Source organism: Brassica napus, chromosome C2 (assembly GCF_020379485.1).
Source record: "Brassica napus cultivar Da-Ae chromosome C2, Da-Ae, whole genome shotgun sequence".
In the NCBI taxonomy this organism is placed as follows: Eukaryota; Viridiplantae; Streptophyta; class Magnoliopsida; order Brassicales; family Brassicaceae; genus Brassica; species Brassica napus.
The window spans coordinates 51,905,434-51,919,336 of NC_063445.1; the positions used below are offsets into that span (position 1 = coordinate 51,905,434).

Genomic DNA, 13,903 nt, shown 5'->3' on the forward strand with positions numbered 1-13,903 from the left:
GAAAGTGGTAAACATGAAATTCCCTCAATCGCAAAAGAGGTTTATTTATACTTTATAAATAATCAATACTAATTAATAATTCGTGCTGGGAGTAAATATTTTATAAAACATTAATAAATAAGCTTTAAAAATATTAACAAAAATATGTAAAATATATTTTAATAATTTGATCAAATGAAAATTATAAAATATTTAATTTTGTCAATATTTGATGCATATTTCTAAAATTTCTAAATTAAAATATTTATATTGTATAGTTTTTAATTTAAACAATATTAATATAATTTAGTATGAATTTTTATTAAATAGGACTTTTTACTCAAATGATTTTATGATCATTTATATCTTGTTATAAAAAAAATTAAATCATTGATCACAAATTTTTGAATGCAAGACTTTTAACAAATTTAGTAATTTATAGTTTTTTTCAAAATCAGAATATAACATATACGAAAAAATCTATTTTATATGGTTAATGTTATTTTTTATTTTTTTTATAATATAAATAAAACAAAAATGATAGAGGATACCTGCATTGTTTTCAAACTTTTATTATTCAAAATTATTAATTGTCATATATACTTTAATCATGTTAATTAATTTCATATATACTTAAACGTTTAAAACTCCACTAGAGGAGGATGTGATACAACATAGGAAGGCATCAGAAGCCAAAGAGTTTGCCATAGCAAAAGCACAACAACATGCAAAGTGAGCATATAAAGCAACAAAGGAAAATATAAAGGATCGAATAGCGAATAAGATCCGGTGAACATCGAATGACCAACTCTCTGAAAAAATGTTAGTGAGTTCTTGACAGTCTACCTTGTAGACAAGCTTAGATATACCTATTGATATGATCACAACTTGTGCAACCAAAAGGGTTAGACACATTACAACAAAGGCAGAGAGTCATAAATCCATGAGGTAAAACCTTGCAATACCGATGAGTCTTGAGTATCCGAATACAAGCTCGTACACGAACTAATAAAACGGAAAACTTCCATTGACGACATCATGCTCCATGCAAAACTATTGATATACCATGAATTTTACCCACTTTTAGCCATGGTATATAAGTGTTTTTAGATACATTATAGTTGTTTTGGAGTCTTTTTAGTATGTTTTCAGGTTTAAGTACGTTTTGGAGGAAAGTGGTGATTTTGGGGTTTTTAGGAGCCTTTTGAGTGCAAAACTGCACAGACGTGTCTCATGTTTAGATATGGATGGAGACCTTTCCATGGTGAGATTGAGCTGATATTTTGACACAAGATAGAGCTTTGAGTTAAATTTCCAATGCCACCGGTTTGAGGTCAATCAGCATCTTGTAGCATAGGTTATGCTCGTTTTACTGAAGAGTGGTCAGTCTGTCCTGTGAGAAAGAGATGTCGAGGAGATGAAGGAACGTCGATCGACGGTGCACCCTTGGTGTCGATCGACGGTGATTCCAGAACATGGGCCGAGTATATTTCAGGACTGAATTAAGTCCAGAAGAAACCACAAATTACCAGAATACCTATGGACGACCTAAAACCCTATTTATGTGTGTTTCTAAGCCATTGTCGACGTCTACGCTTTCTTTACGCTTTCTTTACATCTTGTTCTTAGTTTATGTTAGGAGAGAAGGGAGAAAATCCTTCAGAGTCCTCCTGGAACTCCTTAGGTTCTCATATTGCTTTCTATTTTATATATATTCAGTTTATGATTTTTGTGACAAACTTCATGCTTGAATAGATCCACTTGTTAGGTTTAGGGTTCAGATAGGACGATGGATTAGCCCAAAATATAGATTTGCTAAGTGTCAGGATATGAATCAATTAAACTGTTCTTAATGCATGTGTTCTAGAGTAGCTAACTAGGACCTTGCCTTTAGTTAGTAGGGTGCAAGCGGAAGTTTGGTTCTCTGTCTGATTAGTTTAACTTGTGCTAGGAATGCTAGAGAAAGACGAGAGTTGATCTAGGAACCTAGTGAGCATAGTTCAAACCTAGTCGCTAAAGCTTGCTAGAAGGATCGGCGATCGACAACTCGTTAGTTGTATCGATCGACGATCTGAAAGGTGTATCGATCGATATTCCTATATAATCGGCAATCGACACTTTCTGAAGATCAATGTGTGAGAGTTGAGATCTTAGATCTAGTAATAGATAATCTAAACATGTGAGAGTTGATAGATTATTCCTTAGTTTGAGTTCTAGAATATCCAACCTTAGTCTCTATACTACTATAATCTTGATTGCCTAAATAGAAACCCTAAGTCTAGCAAACCATCCTTCCATCAAACATCAATCAATCAGTCGAGCAACTGTCTTGCTCGCCACTGCTATTTACTATTTAAACTATTACCATAGTTTAATCATATAACTATTAGATCTATTGTGTGTCCTAGCTCCCCGTGAATTTGATCCCTGAGTGCTACAACTCGACCTCTTATTTGAAAGAGTACAAATCACTCCTTAGGGTAATTTGAGTGATATCAACTATCACCCAAACCAAGTGAAAGATTTTGAAGGTAAGTAGGTTCCATAAGGGAAAACACTAGGCTATCAAAGCCCAAACTACTTCGGTTCAATGTAAGGAAGCAACTACTATCACATTTCTTTTCCAGCTGCCAGGAATGGAGAGAAAATAGCAACAATGCATCCACTGCTACAGCACAAACCAAGGAAGAACTGTATACTACAGTAAGGGGTTGCTTTTATTTAAAGAAAGAATGAAGAATATTATTTTTGTAGATTACTTATTAACTTTATGTTTAGTTTAATGAAAAATATAATATATATTTAGATGAACGAATTATTTTTTTTTTAGGACTCTAAAATCATTCTAAGGATGACAAACATCATAGCTCACATGTTATAATGCTTTTCAATTACTCATTCCATTTTCAATAGATGGATCAAATACATAGATTAAGAAAATATTTAATTCTTTATATATTATAAGTAAAAACATTATTAATTATTCATCTAATCACAATTCAACCAATAATAGAATAAACCATATAATTATATTGGTTATATAACATAAATTTTTAAATTTTGTATTGTTAATTGAAAATATCATCTAATCTGGAACAAACAAAAAAATTATCTACAACTTCAAATATTAAAAAAGGGAGGAAATAATATATATAAGGGATTATTATAGAGAAACAAAGGATTTCCTAAACGCGACATCTATTTCTTTCTTCTTCGGCAGAGATTTTCCAGTTTAGGCAACGAGGCTGACTCATGGTGATAAACCGCTGCTTTGACTTCCGTTTTTTATGTTTGATGAACCAGTTTCAGTTCTTACACCAGTTTGATTGTTTGATCCTGTTTTAGTAAATCTGGTGGTTGTGACACTTCCGGATGTGCTTATGTTGCTTTGGCTTCCCGTCTTGGTGTTTGAAGAACCAGTTTGGATTCTTTCACTTCCAACAATGGAGTTAACATCAACGTCAAGCCCTAGCTTCGATATATCCATCGACTTTCCTACTCTCAACTCCACAGCAGTTTTTACCAGTATAGTGATGGTTTTAGTCCATTGCACCAGAGCCACGACCAACTCTTTCCTTTGCTGAAATGTCGTACTCTGTGAACCACTTTTCTTCTGCTCAATCAAAGTTTTTCCCATTGACAGCATTGCGTCTCTAAAATCCGTATTCGACTGTTCAAAAACAAAAATCAGTAAGAATGTTAAATTCAAGTTTAGCACGAGCCTCCAACTTAAAACTTATTGGCGATGAGTGAGTAGGTCTTCTGATGTGCGACTTCACTTACTCATTAACAAAAACATAAGCTAAATAAATATTATAGGAACGTTACAGCCGGTGTAGGTACTTACCGGTGCTCTGCCTTTAACAGCAGTTAATTCAGACATAGCACTGGCTAGGCCGTTAACTTGTGATGTGATCTGTGTATCTGTGCTTTTCGATGTGGCCGAGGCATTGCTGATGAATTTAACGTAAGACGTGAAGAGTGAAAAGAATTTCTTGAATTCTCTAGTCGCGGGACACCCACCTCGAAGTCTCTTGATCAAAAATAACATACCTTTGCATGCGAATGGTGTAAAGTCTCTTGCCCTTCGAAACATTTTCCTCCTCAAGTACATCTTTAGCAAGAACGTTCCTTGCGCCTCGTACACCACACTTGATGCTACTAGAAACATCAGACATATTGCTAGTACATTTTTATCAGCCATTTTTTTTTTCTTTTAATGTTTTTTTGTTTTTTTTTTTCATAAATTTCTGATGATTTTAGTTTCTAGGAGAATGAGTTTATATAGATGCGTTGAAAATAACTATTTTAAGTGAAAAGGAGAAAATTGTGGATTAATTTAAGGTGGCTAGAGAATAGCATAAGAGTTCTCTCATGTTTTATTTTCTTTTGACGGCAATCATGAATTTATGTTGTTCACCAAAAAATTATATTATGAATTTATGCTGCTGTCCGCGTTTCTCTTCAATCTATATTTAGAAAGATCAAGACATAATATAAATTTTGTAATATAATCGATTAATTCAACTGTGTGCAAATAATAGATACTGAAACGGTGGGCCATGCTTGTTAAACCATTGCTTGATACGTCACACGCTTCCATGTTACAACATTTCTTACTAGCTAGTAATAATTTGTGCATACCCTATGATGATAACCTATGTTACGTGGAAACAGAAGCTGATACATGGAAGCGGAAGCGTAAGGAAGCGCAGAAGCGAGATTTTTTAAAATATTAGGAAACGGGTACGTGTTAGAAGCGTATATCCATATATAAATTGTTAATGATTCCAGGATGGCCCCTGAAGCGCAGTTCAGAGTTAACTCACAGACTACAGGAAGATGGTGTTTCATTGACGGTTCTTGGAAAGACAAGGATTATTTCTCAGGACAAGGCTGGTTCAGCACGCTTCCGGAGTTTGAGGGTTTGTTAGGGGCAAGAAATGTAAGGGCAAGTCTTTCACCTCTTCATGCGGAGTTGGAGGCTCTAATTTGGGCAATGGAGTGTATGAAGAACTTACGACAGTACCGGGTCACGTTTGCAACGGATTGTTCTCAATTGGTGAAGATGGTTTCTGAACCAGAAGAATGGCCGGCATTTGAAAGCTACCTGGATGACATTAAGTTTTTGAGAAGAAGCTTTACCAACTCAGAGATTGTTCATGTTCCAAGGACGGAAAACATAAAGGCGGATCGCTTGGCACGTAGTGCTCGGACACAACCGTCTTTCGTCGTACACATGGATGCGGAGTTACCACATTGGTTTACAGAGTCTATATGAGTCTGTAAATTTTCTTGCTGTCAAAAAAAAAAAAAAAAAAAAAAAAAAATATATATATATATATATATATATAAAAGATTTTTTTTTAAAAAAATTAGGACTAAAAATTATATGATTTAAATTTGAAAGAAAACATTTATTCATTTATAACAATTTTGAAATGATTTTATATTAAAACTGTAAAAATACACATAAATTAAGTTTACAAAAAAATATTATATTAATTATTTTCAATACTTCATAAATAATTGACACAATATATTTCAATATGTGTTATATCTTTAATAAAAAATCTCAATGCGTAAAGATAATTTATAATATTAGTTTTAATATTTGTATATTTCTAACTCTATATTCATTACTATTATTTTTTTATTTAATATAGATTAAAAACTATGGTTTTATATTTTATTGATATATATTGCATTTTTTTTAAAACAGAAGTGTGATTCCAAAACGGAATCGTAAGCTTCAAACGTGTTTAAAAAAAAAATATTTTAGAAGCGTTTTAGAAGCGAGATTCCGCAAGCTTTCACAAGGTTCCGATTCCGGTTCCGAAGTGGGAAGCGGACGTCCGATGAAGCAACGTACATGATAACACGCATGGGCGGACTTAGAGCCAATGTAACGGGGTCACCTACCCCCGGCTAAATTTTAATTTTCCTATAGTAATATGTATAAGTATAAAAGTCCTCCCATCTAGAGAGTTAGATGTAATGTAAAATTGTCACTTGCCCCCATCTTAGTTAGTCCTAGATCCGCTCATGATAGCACCTAACTTGAAACGAAACAGCGAGTAAAAAACATTTCAGTTGTGCTCCTATCAGATTAGATGTCATGGTTTATAGTATTCCCATTATTGTTTCAGTTTTGACAAGTTTTTTTTTCTTTTTCTCGTATCAACGGTCTTCACAAGTTTAAACTACTCTTTTTATATAAAATAAACTAGAGAATTATTTACAACAAATAGTCTTAAATACGGTTGTGGGGAGCTGCCTCTCACACACAGGCCCGACCCGGATATGGACTGGAAGCAAAAATAAAAATTTGGACTTGTTTTTTAATGAAAATTAAAATTGTGGCCGCCTAGATTCAAACTCAGAACCTCAAACTATTAACGTAAACCAACCGTTCTAATGAAGAATACAATCAAATAAAGGCCGAAATTTTATCTATTCTAAACAGGGCCGGAAGCACGTGCATCTTCCGCCTTTGCCGAGGGCTGGTACTGCTCACACACATGTGTTTGTGATACATGTCATCATTCATGACCAGTAGGTGAAGCTATATGTTGTTTGTGGGAGGGGCAACTACCCACCATGAATTTTTAAAACTAATGTAAAGTGAAGTGGGAGACAATGCTTGTTCGAATCACAATGACACGGAAATTTCAGGTTCCCTATTTATTTTTAGTAATATACTATACAAAACTCAATGGAATTTTTTTGGGTTTGAGTAATTTGCAAAACATTTTGATGTAAGGCTGAAGAGATTTCATAAAAAAAACAATAATATCCGTGGAATACTGGAAATATGAAGGTGAATGTGGAAAAATTTAAAAGAAATGACAAGTGAATGTATTAAAATAAATTTATGAACTCTTTGTAAAACCGGTAGATATTGTTTCCTAATTTAAGTAAAATCTGAAAAAGGTAAAAGAATCCCTCCTCCAAGAGAACGACTGGCAGGAGGAAGAGGAGTCCATGCAGAGAAAGTACTATCAAATGGCAAAAAAGGTTTCTGTAGACCTTATAAATAATCAAAAACAATCTGAGACAAGTTCTTGATTTTTTTTTCTCTTTTCAAGAACGCCACATTTCTTGCTTTCTTCTTCTTCTTTGACGAGGCTGCTTACGATTCCGATGATCATTATGATTATACTGATGTCCATGTCCTCGCTTTGATACATCATTTGATTGTGTTCATTTTCTTTCTCGTATTGATTTTTTATTCAATTTCCTCTGTTTTCTCTATGATCTAAAAATCCTCTGTTTTGGTCAAATCCTCTGTTTTCTGATATGAGCTGTGCGAGCTCGAAGCACCGTAAACGTTGCCTCCACTGCCGGCAAGGATATTCACCGGTAGAGATATCACCTAGACCCTCCGTGCAACACCCACCGCAACATTCCGACGACATGGTGGCTCTCAGCTCCTCCACCCTCGGATCCCTCAAGCTCTGCTACTCCTCTTTCGGACATAGCCGCATACACTTGGCAGATTTCACCGGTAACCTTGCCACCGACCAATCCGGAGAAAACCGACAAGAAGATGGGTTTGGTCAGAAAGAAGACAGAGACAAGGAAATGCAAGCTAAGCTTATGGAAGCTAAAGTATGGTCAAGTATGATGAACGACAAGATCCCCAAGATCGTCCCCAAAACTCCAATCTTGACGCCTCCTGGAGAGCCAGAAACGATCAACACGTGGGAGATGATGGACGGGCTTGAAGATTCCATTAGCCCTCTTCGGTCACCTAGTCACGTTAGGAGCTTATCGTTTGATGGTGGTTGTAAATGTCCCAAGGGGAATGGTAATGTGATACTCTACTTCACAAGCCTTAGAGGTATAAGGAAGACATATGAAGATAGCTGTGATGTCAGGGTTATACTAAAAAGCATTGGGGTTAGGGTGGATGAGCGTGACGTATCGATGCATTCGAGTTTCAAAGACGAGCTCAAGGAGTTATTACTAGAGGGTAAATTCAATAATGACGTGGGGATCACCTTACCTAGAGTTTTCTTGGGGGGGAAGTATTTTGGGGGAGCAGAGGAGATTCGAAAGTTGAATGAAGATGGGAAGCTTGAGAAGATTCTAGAAGGTTGCGAGAGGGTTGAAGAGAATAAAAATGGTAATGGGCAAGAATGTGAGGCTTGTGGAGATATAAGGTTTGTGCCATGTGAGACATGTTCGGGGAGCTGCAAAGTGTACAATGAAGATGATGAAAGTGAAAAGGAAGATAGAGATTATGGTTTCCAAACGTGTCCTGACTGTAATGAGAATGGACTCGTTAGATGTCCTCTTTGTTGTGATTAGCTGTTTGAACACACACACACACACAGAGAAAGAGAAGCTTGCTCTTCGTTTTGTTTGTTTTAACTTAAGTTTGTGTGTTGAGTGTTTTAGGGTTTTCTTGCCTCTAGAGATTTTATTGTACATATATAAAGAGGTTTTTGATTGTGATAAAGGTATTAATTCCAATGAAATTAATTGATATTAAGAAGTGTGTCGCTGTATATTCTTTAAAATTACACTCATGCTTTACATTTTGTTAGATTTGAGTAGTTTAAAGTTTAAGATCTTAAATTAAAGGTTTAGTTTTTTTAATAAGTCGGTCCATATAAAATCCAACATATTATAACCAAATAAAATGTTATATAATTGAAATCAGTTAATGGCAATAAATGGCATTATTACTATTTTCTTTATTTTTACCCTACTACCATTTAACGTAACCCACTCTATATATTGTATTAAAGAAAATCTTATGAATTTCTCGTCAAAGTAATAATTCTTCATGGACATTTCTAACATTGCATGGGCGCTCCGCGTAACTGTTCCGTCCCGATTTATGCTAAATCGGTTAAAAAAATCGGATATCCGAGTTTTTCCGCTTACACCGCCTAAATGACCGCCTAGGCGGCCGCCTAATCTATTTTTTTATTTTTATATTATTTTTAATAATATTTTTATTTTTTTATTTGATCTAAAATTTAATAAATATCATTTATATTCATATTTTTGATGAAAATTACATTATATTAAGTTTATATATTATATTTGTGTGTTTTATACAATTTTAAACATGAAAATGTATTAATGTTATACACAATTAAAGATTAATATGTTTTATAATATAGTAAACAATCTAAAAATTTTGCCCCGCATAATTTTTGATTAATCCCCGATTTTCTCTTTAGGTGCTAGGTCCAATTCGGCCGTTCGACTAGCGCCTGACACATCAACCTAGTTACGTGGCAGCCCATGAACCAAAGTTTCCAAATAGATTTGTCGGGCATTCATCATATACTACACGCATGCCTGATGCCTATTTGGTTGGATATATTTAAATGTCAAACCTCTCATTACTTCGTCAACGTCAGAGGCCTTTGGAGACGCAGTAAATATGAGCCGGTGCTTACCCAATTAATAACAAATTACGTATTGTAGAAGTAATGTATTTTTTCTTTCTTATAACAGATTAAAAAATTGTATATTTAATAAGATATGGATAAATACCACTTATCCATTAAAGGTAAGATTGTTGGAGTTTCTTGGATATTAAGAAACCATGAAAGAAAGGTTCTACTTCATAGCCGCCATGCTTTTGCTCAGATTGATAGTCTTGATGATGCAAAGCTTCAATGCTTACTTTGGGCTATTGATAGTATGTCTAGTTTAAAGTTCTCTAATGTTATCTTTGGTACTGAAGCAAAAGATTTGATTGGAGCTGTTACAAGACCTAAAGCATGGCCATCTTTTGCATTTCAAGTTTTAGAGATAAATCTGGCGCTATCATCTATTCCATGTTGGAAGCTTCAATCTGAACTTCGTAAAACCAATCTTGGTGCATCGCACATTGCTGAAAGTGCTTCTTATGGAGCCCGGTTACATTCTTATGTGGCTAGGGGTTACCCTTTTTGGCATAAGAACACTTTAGTTAATGATCTTCTACCGGTTTGATAAGTTTGTCTTAATCGTTGTTTTATCCTTTCCGTCTCCTCACCTCAAATTGTCTTAATCGTTGTTTTATCCTTTCCGTCTCCTCACCTGTTTGAGGCTTTTTTTGGTTTATGTTGTAACCATCCCTCTTAAATTTTGTCACCTTGTTTATAAACATCAGTGAAAAAAAAAAAAAAAAAAAAAACTCATGTTTGAACATTTTTTAGGCTCACTGTAATGAATAGAAAAATATAAACCTTCGGTGAAAATAAAAAAAAAGTAATAATGGATTATTCATTATATTTATTCATCCTGCATTTTCTTTAATCTCTTAACTGACACAATCGAGTTCAGATACCACAGTAGTGTCCAGTACTTTGAGAGAATCAAAATTTTCTCCTTCAAAGTCCTACCATTGTTTATGTAAATAGATAACGCATATATTTCGGAGACTATATATTGAATAGGAATTAGTGCAACTGCTGGACAAAAATTCAGAAGTTTATAATAAATATATTAAGGACAATCACGAATACAGATATAATAAATATATATTGGAAAAATTATAATAAGTACATATATTGGAAGGTTACATGAGCAAGCTTCTAATGACGGAAGCTTCATGGCTATCTTCATCAACGGCGTCCAGGAGCTGCGACAAACGGTCACTGAGATTGTCAACTTCTCGATGCAGCTTTCTTATATAGTTGCATGTCTCATGAAGTACCTTTGATGCTGACACCTAATATATTATTAAGAGCAAACATCATCAAACCACATACATGCACGGACATCACACAATGACAAAACATGGCTTTTCGACGTTTCACTTTATCAAATTAGAAAAGAATAATGTTGTCCGGAGTCAAAAGTTTCGACTCTTTATTGATTTGTGTCCCATTTAACGAAAAGGGAAACAAATTTCTTATAAAAACAAAATATATACTTTGAAGGCGTTAAAAGAAATGAATGTTATGCATAATGTAATATACCTTATCAGAACGGCGCCGTTCACGAATCTCGGGCAAAAGTTGACAAAGCTTACTAACAAGGTCGATCATCTGGTCATCGGAGATCCTCAGAGCACTTGAAGATTGTCTTGATCTCCTGTTAGACATTTTCTTGTCGGTTTTTACTTATTAGTTAGCTGTAACTCTACAATAGTTCAAGAAAATAGCCCTTAAGTCGTGTGCTTTCTCTCTGTCTCTTGATTGAACAATAGATAAGAGATGGAGATGGATATAGAAAAATAAAGGTGGTATTAATAAGGGATGAAAAGGAATGAAGCTATATATCTAGTAGAACTAGAGGTTTTTATGTATCCCACAAGCCTTGTATTGTTTTGCAGAAGTGAAAGAAGAAAGAGGAAAGCAATCAGAAGAGAAGAAAGAAGGAAGTGTAAGAAAGTGTTTCGGGGTATAGACTATAGAGATATAAAGAAATTGAGAAAGTGATAAGAGGAATTTAAAGACGTGAAGGACCACAGGAGAGGGATAGAGTAATAAACCTAGACAATGATGCAATGGGAGAGAAAAAGAGACTTGATAACCTCTTGCCAAAATCATTTAAATTAAATATATTTTTATATATCATCTATATAAATATACCTAGAGGGTAAATGCGAAATGAATATATGACATTAATCAGTGTGAAATGGATATGTAATTTCTTTTCTATTTTTGTTAACGTTATGCAATATCATCCAGTGGTTTTGTTCTATTAGTCAAGATAAATAATACATGACCAAAAAAGTCAAGATGAATAATATAATTTGTTTAGATTTACAATACAACATTTTTTCCAATGTAATGGTATTAGTGGTGACATATTTATTTAACAAAAAAATATAAGTGACTATTTTGGGATATACCCTTTCACATAAAAAAATATCACAAGTTACTGTAAAACTTTGTAGCATGCATGTTTATCATTGACAGAAAACTGTAACAAAAAAATGTAAACTTATTTACAGAATTTTCATGGAGAGACGTATCCAAGTCTAAATATCGCTGTATTTACTTAATAAGAAAAATATCATATGTATTCATTTGTTAACAAAATTTTAGAAAACTAGTAAAATATTAATAAACCATTGTATTTAATATAATTATGTTGAATAATGGAGGAGCGTTCGTATTTTAAAATGGAGAAAGAGATGAAAAGAACTGTGTGTTCCCAAAGCTGGTGTAGAAATTGAAGTTGGATTTATGAGAAGTGTTTCATATTGAGCTAACAATGTGGCCCTTTGTGTGCATGTCACTAAAAGGCAATACCATGTGATGACATTAGACTTTCAATTTTCCTTTCCATTACTACTTGTTATTTTATCCCGCATTGGATTAATATTTTTTTTAACATTGTGGTACCCAGATCTATGGAGAGGTTCACGCATTACCAAAAATGAAGTACATCCTACGGATATATCTATTTTCCGAATTTTCAAATGAGGTTCAAATCATGGTTCAATATCCGCATGATCACATATGTTTAGTATTGTAGGGTTGCTTTAAATTCGAGTCGCTTAGCTTTAGGCAAGTGAACAATCCATAATGTTCATATGCAGGATCTCAACAAAATATAGATTGAACTTATCTTCCATCAAGACTAAAACTTTATATGTTAAAAAGGACATAAAACTTTATGTCATGTATGATAATCTCATCGTACACATACAAATATATATATATATATTAATGATTAATTTAGGAAACAAAATATTAATCATCGCTGTTTTAACGTAAAATTTGGGCCGTTGTTTGTTTTCAATTTCCGCTGAATCCAAGTATCCCATATATATTAATTGAGAAGCATTTGAAAAAATGTAACCTCAATTTTATAATAATTAAAAAAATATCATTTGCTTATGTGGCACATCTAAATGTCTTCCAAATCTTTTTCTAAGAATTCTAAAACATATAATATAAACTATAGTTTAATCTAACGTTGTCACGATTTTTCCATAATTATATAACATAAGATCACTCGATTTTAAAGCGGAGATTAATACCCGTATGAAGACTTTGGCGAATGTATGTATAATACGTATGGCGAACAAGAGTCTGTGTTAAGATCTGTCCGTCATTATTTCGAACCAAACTTATGAAAACTACCGTATACAAATTGCGATTGATTTACTCGATCATAAGAACATGGCGATTGATAAACAGTATATTACGTTGGGAAAATAAAAGATGAAAAGCAATACTCTAGCATAACAAGTTGATAAACAATACTCGGCCATACAAAGTTGACACCGAACACTATGATGATAAATTATACATCCGAACAAGTTGACAAACAAACAAAACTTGACACCTTCGTCTGTTAGTATATAGTAACAATTATAATACTTAATTTCTCATGAAAATTTTGACCAAAAAAAAAAAAAAAAAAATTCTCAAGAAAAATTTCAACATAAAACCTTGGTAGCCATTGTAGTTATGATATTACAGTTCTGTATAACCGAGAATTGAAAAACAGAAGAAGGTGTCTCGTTTTGTTGAACCGAATAAAATTGAAAAAAAATTGGTAGGTATAGAATATAAATTTTCCTAAACCAGCAAAGAGACATCGAAGAGATTTACTTTTATTTATTTATAAATGACGTTTTCCTTTTTAGATCAAACGATTAAATAATACTACCTTCATAATCTTATAGTTAAAAATCGAATAACATAGACTTGATACACAAATCGGAATGATCAAAATATAGAAAATTTATATTTAATATGCAAAACTTTGGCAGCAAAGCAGGATTTGATAATATATTGAAGTCCTCTAGGATCTATGACTATAAGTCTATAACCTAATAACTATCATTTATATATCAATAGAAAAACATTAAAAAAGATGTAAAATGTAGTTTGTAATAATTAAAAAAATCTTTATTAATTAACATTTAATTAAGATATCAATTAATTTTACGTGACAACTTAAGGATGTAATTGAAAAAACTGTTGGTCGAAAATCGATTAGGGATTCACTA

The 13,903-nt window shown here is 33.3% G+C and overlaps 3 protein-coding genes across 3 annotated transcripts; 1 reads left to right on the top strand and 2 right to left on the bottom strand.

Annotated features, from left to right (window-relative positions):
* Nucleotides 1–3,087: 3,087 nt before the first annotated feature.
* Nucleotides 3,088–4,216, bottom strand: BNAC02G37530D. The gene is made up of 2 exons (XM_013820081.3): nt 3,827–4,216; nt 3,088–3,649 (listed from the first exon to the last, which is right to left on the bottom strand). Exons 1-2 carry the CDS (start codon nt 4,181–4,183, stop codon nt 3,230–3,232), a joined length of 777 nt encoding a protein of 258 aa, XP_013675535.2. The 5' UTR covers nt 4,184–4,216; the 3' UTR covers nt 3,088–3,229.
* A 1,643-nt stretch (nt 4,217–5,859) lies between these two features.
* On the top strand, nt 5,860–8,866 carry LOC106380287 (uncharacterized protein At5g39865-like). Its single transcript, XM_013820072.3, has one exon. It carries the CDS (start codon nt 7,279–7,281, stop codon nt 8,290–8,292), a length of 1,014 nt encoding a protein of 337 aa, XP_013675526.2. The 5' UTR covers nt 5,860–7,278; the 3' UTR covers nt 8,293–8,866.
* Nucleotides 8,867–10,411: 1,545 nt separating this feature from the next.
* Nucleotides 10,412–12,459, bottom strand: LOC106379863 (transcription factor PRE5). Its single transcript, XM_013819720.3, has 2 exons — nt 10,911–12,459; nt 10,412–10,660 (listed from the first exon to the last, which is right to left on the bottom strand). The coding sequence occupies exons 1-2, from the start codon at nt 11,034–11,036 to the stop codon at nt 10,508–10,510; spliced, it is 279 nt and encodes a 92-aa protein (XP_013675174.1). The 5' UTR covers nt 11,037–12,459; the 3' UTR covers nt 10,412–10,507.
* Nucleotides 12,460–13,903: the final 1,444 nt, after the last annotated feature.

What these genes read in the sequence shown, in the direction of transcription:
- LOC106379863 (XM_013819720.3), bottom strand. Translation starts at nt 11,036, where the DNA reads ATGTCTAACAGGAGATCAAGACAATCTTCAAGTGCTCTGAGGATCTCC. An exon ending in AACGGCGCCGTTCTGATAAG is followed by an intron (nt 10,661 to 10,910) that starts GTATATTACATT and finishes ATAATATATTAG; the next exon opens with GTGTCAGCATCAAAGGTACT.
- BNAC02G37530D (XM_013820081.3), bottom strand. Translation starts at nt 4,183, where the DNA reads ATGGCTGATAAAAATGTACTAGCAATATGTCTGATGTTTCTAGTAGCA. An exon ending in CTGTTAAAGGCAGAGCACCG is followed by an intron (nt 3,650 to 3,826) that starts GTAAGTACCTAC and finishes GTTTTTGAACAG; the next exon opens with TCGAATACGGATTTTAGAGA.
- LOC106380287 (XM_013820072.3), top strand. Translation starts at nt 7,279, where the DNA reads ATGAGCTGTGCGAGCTCGAAGCACCGTAAACGTTGCCTCCACTGCCGG.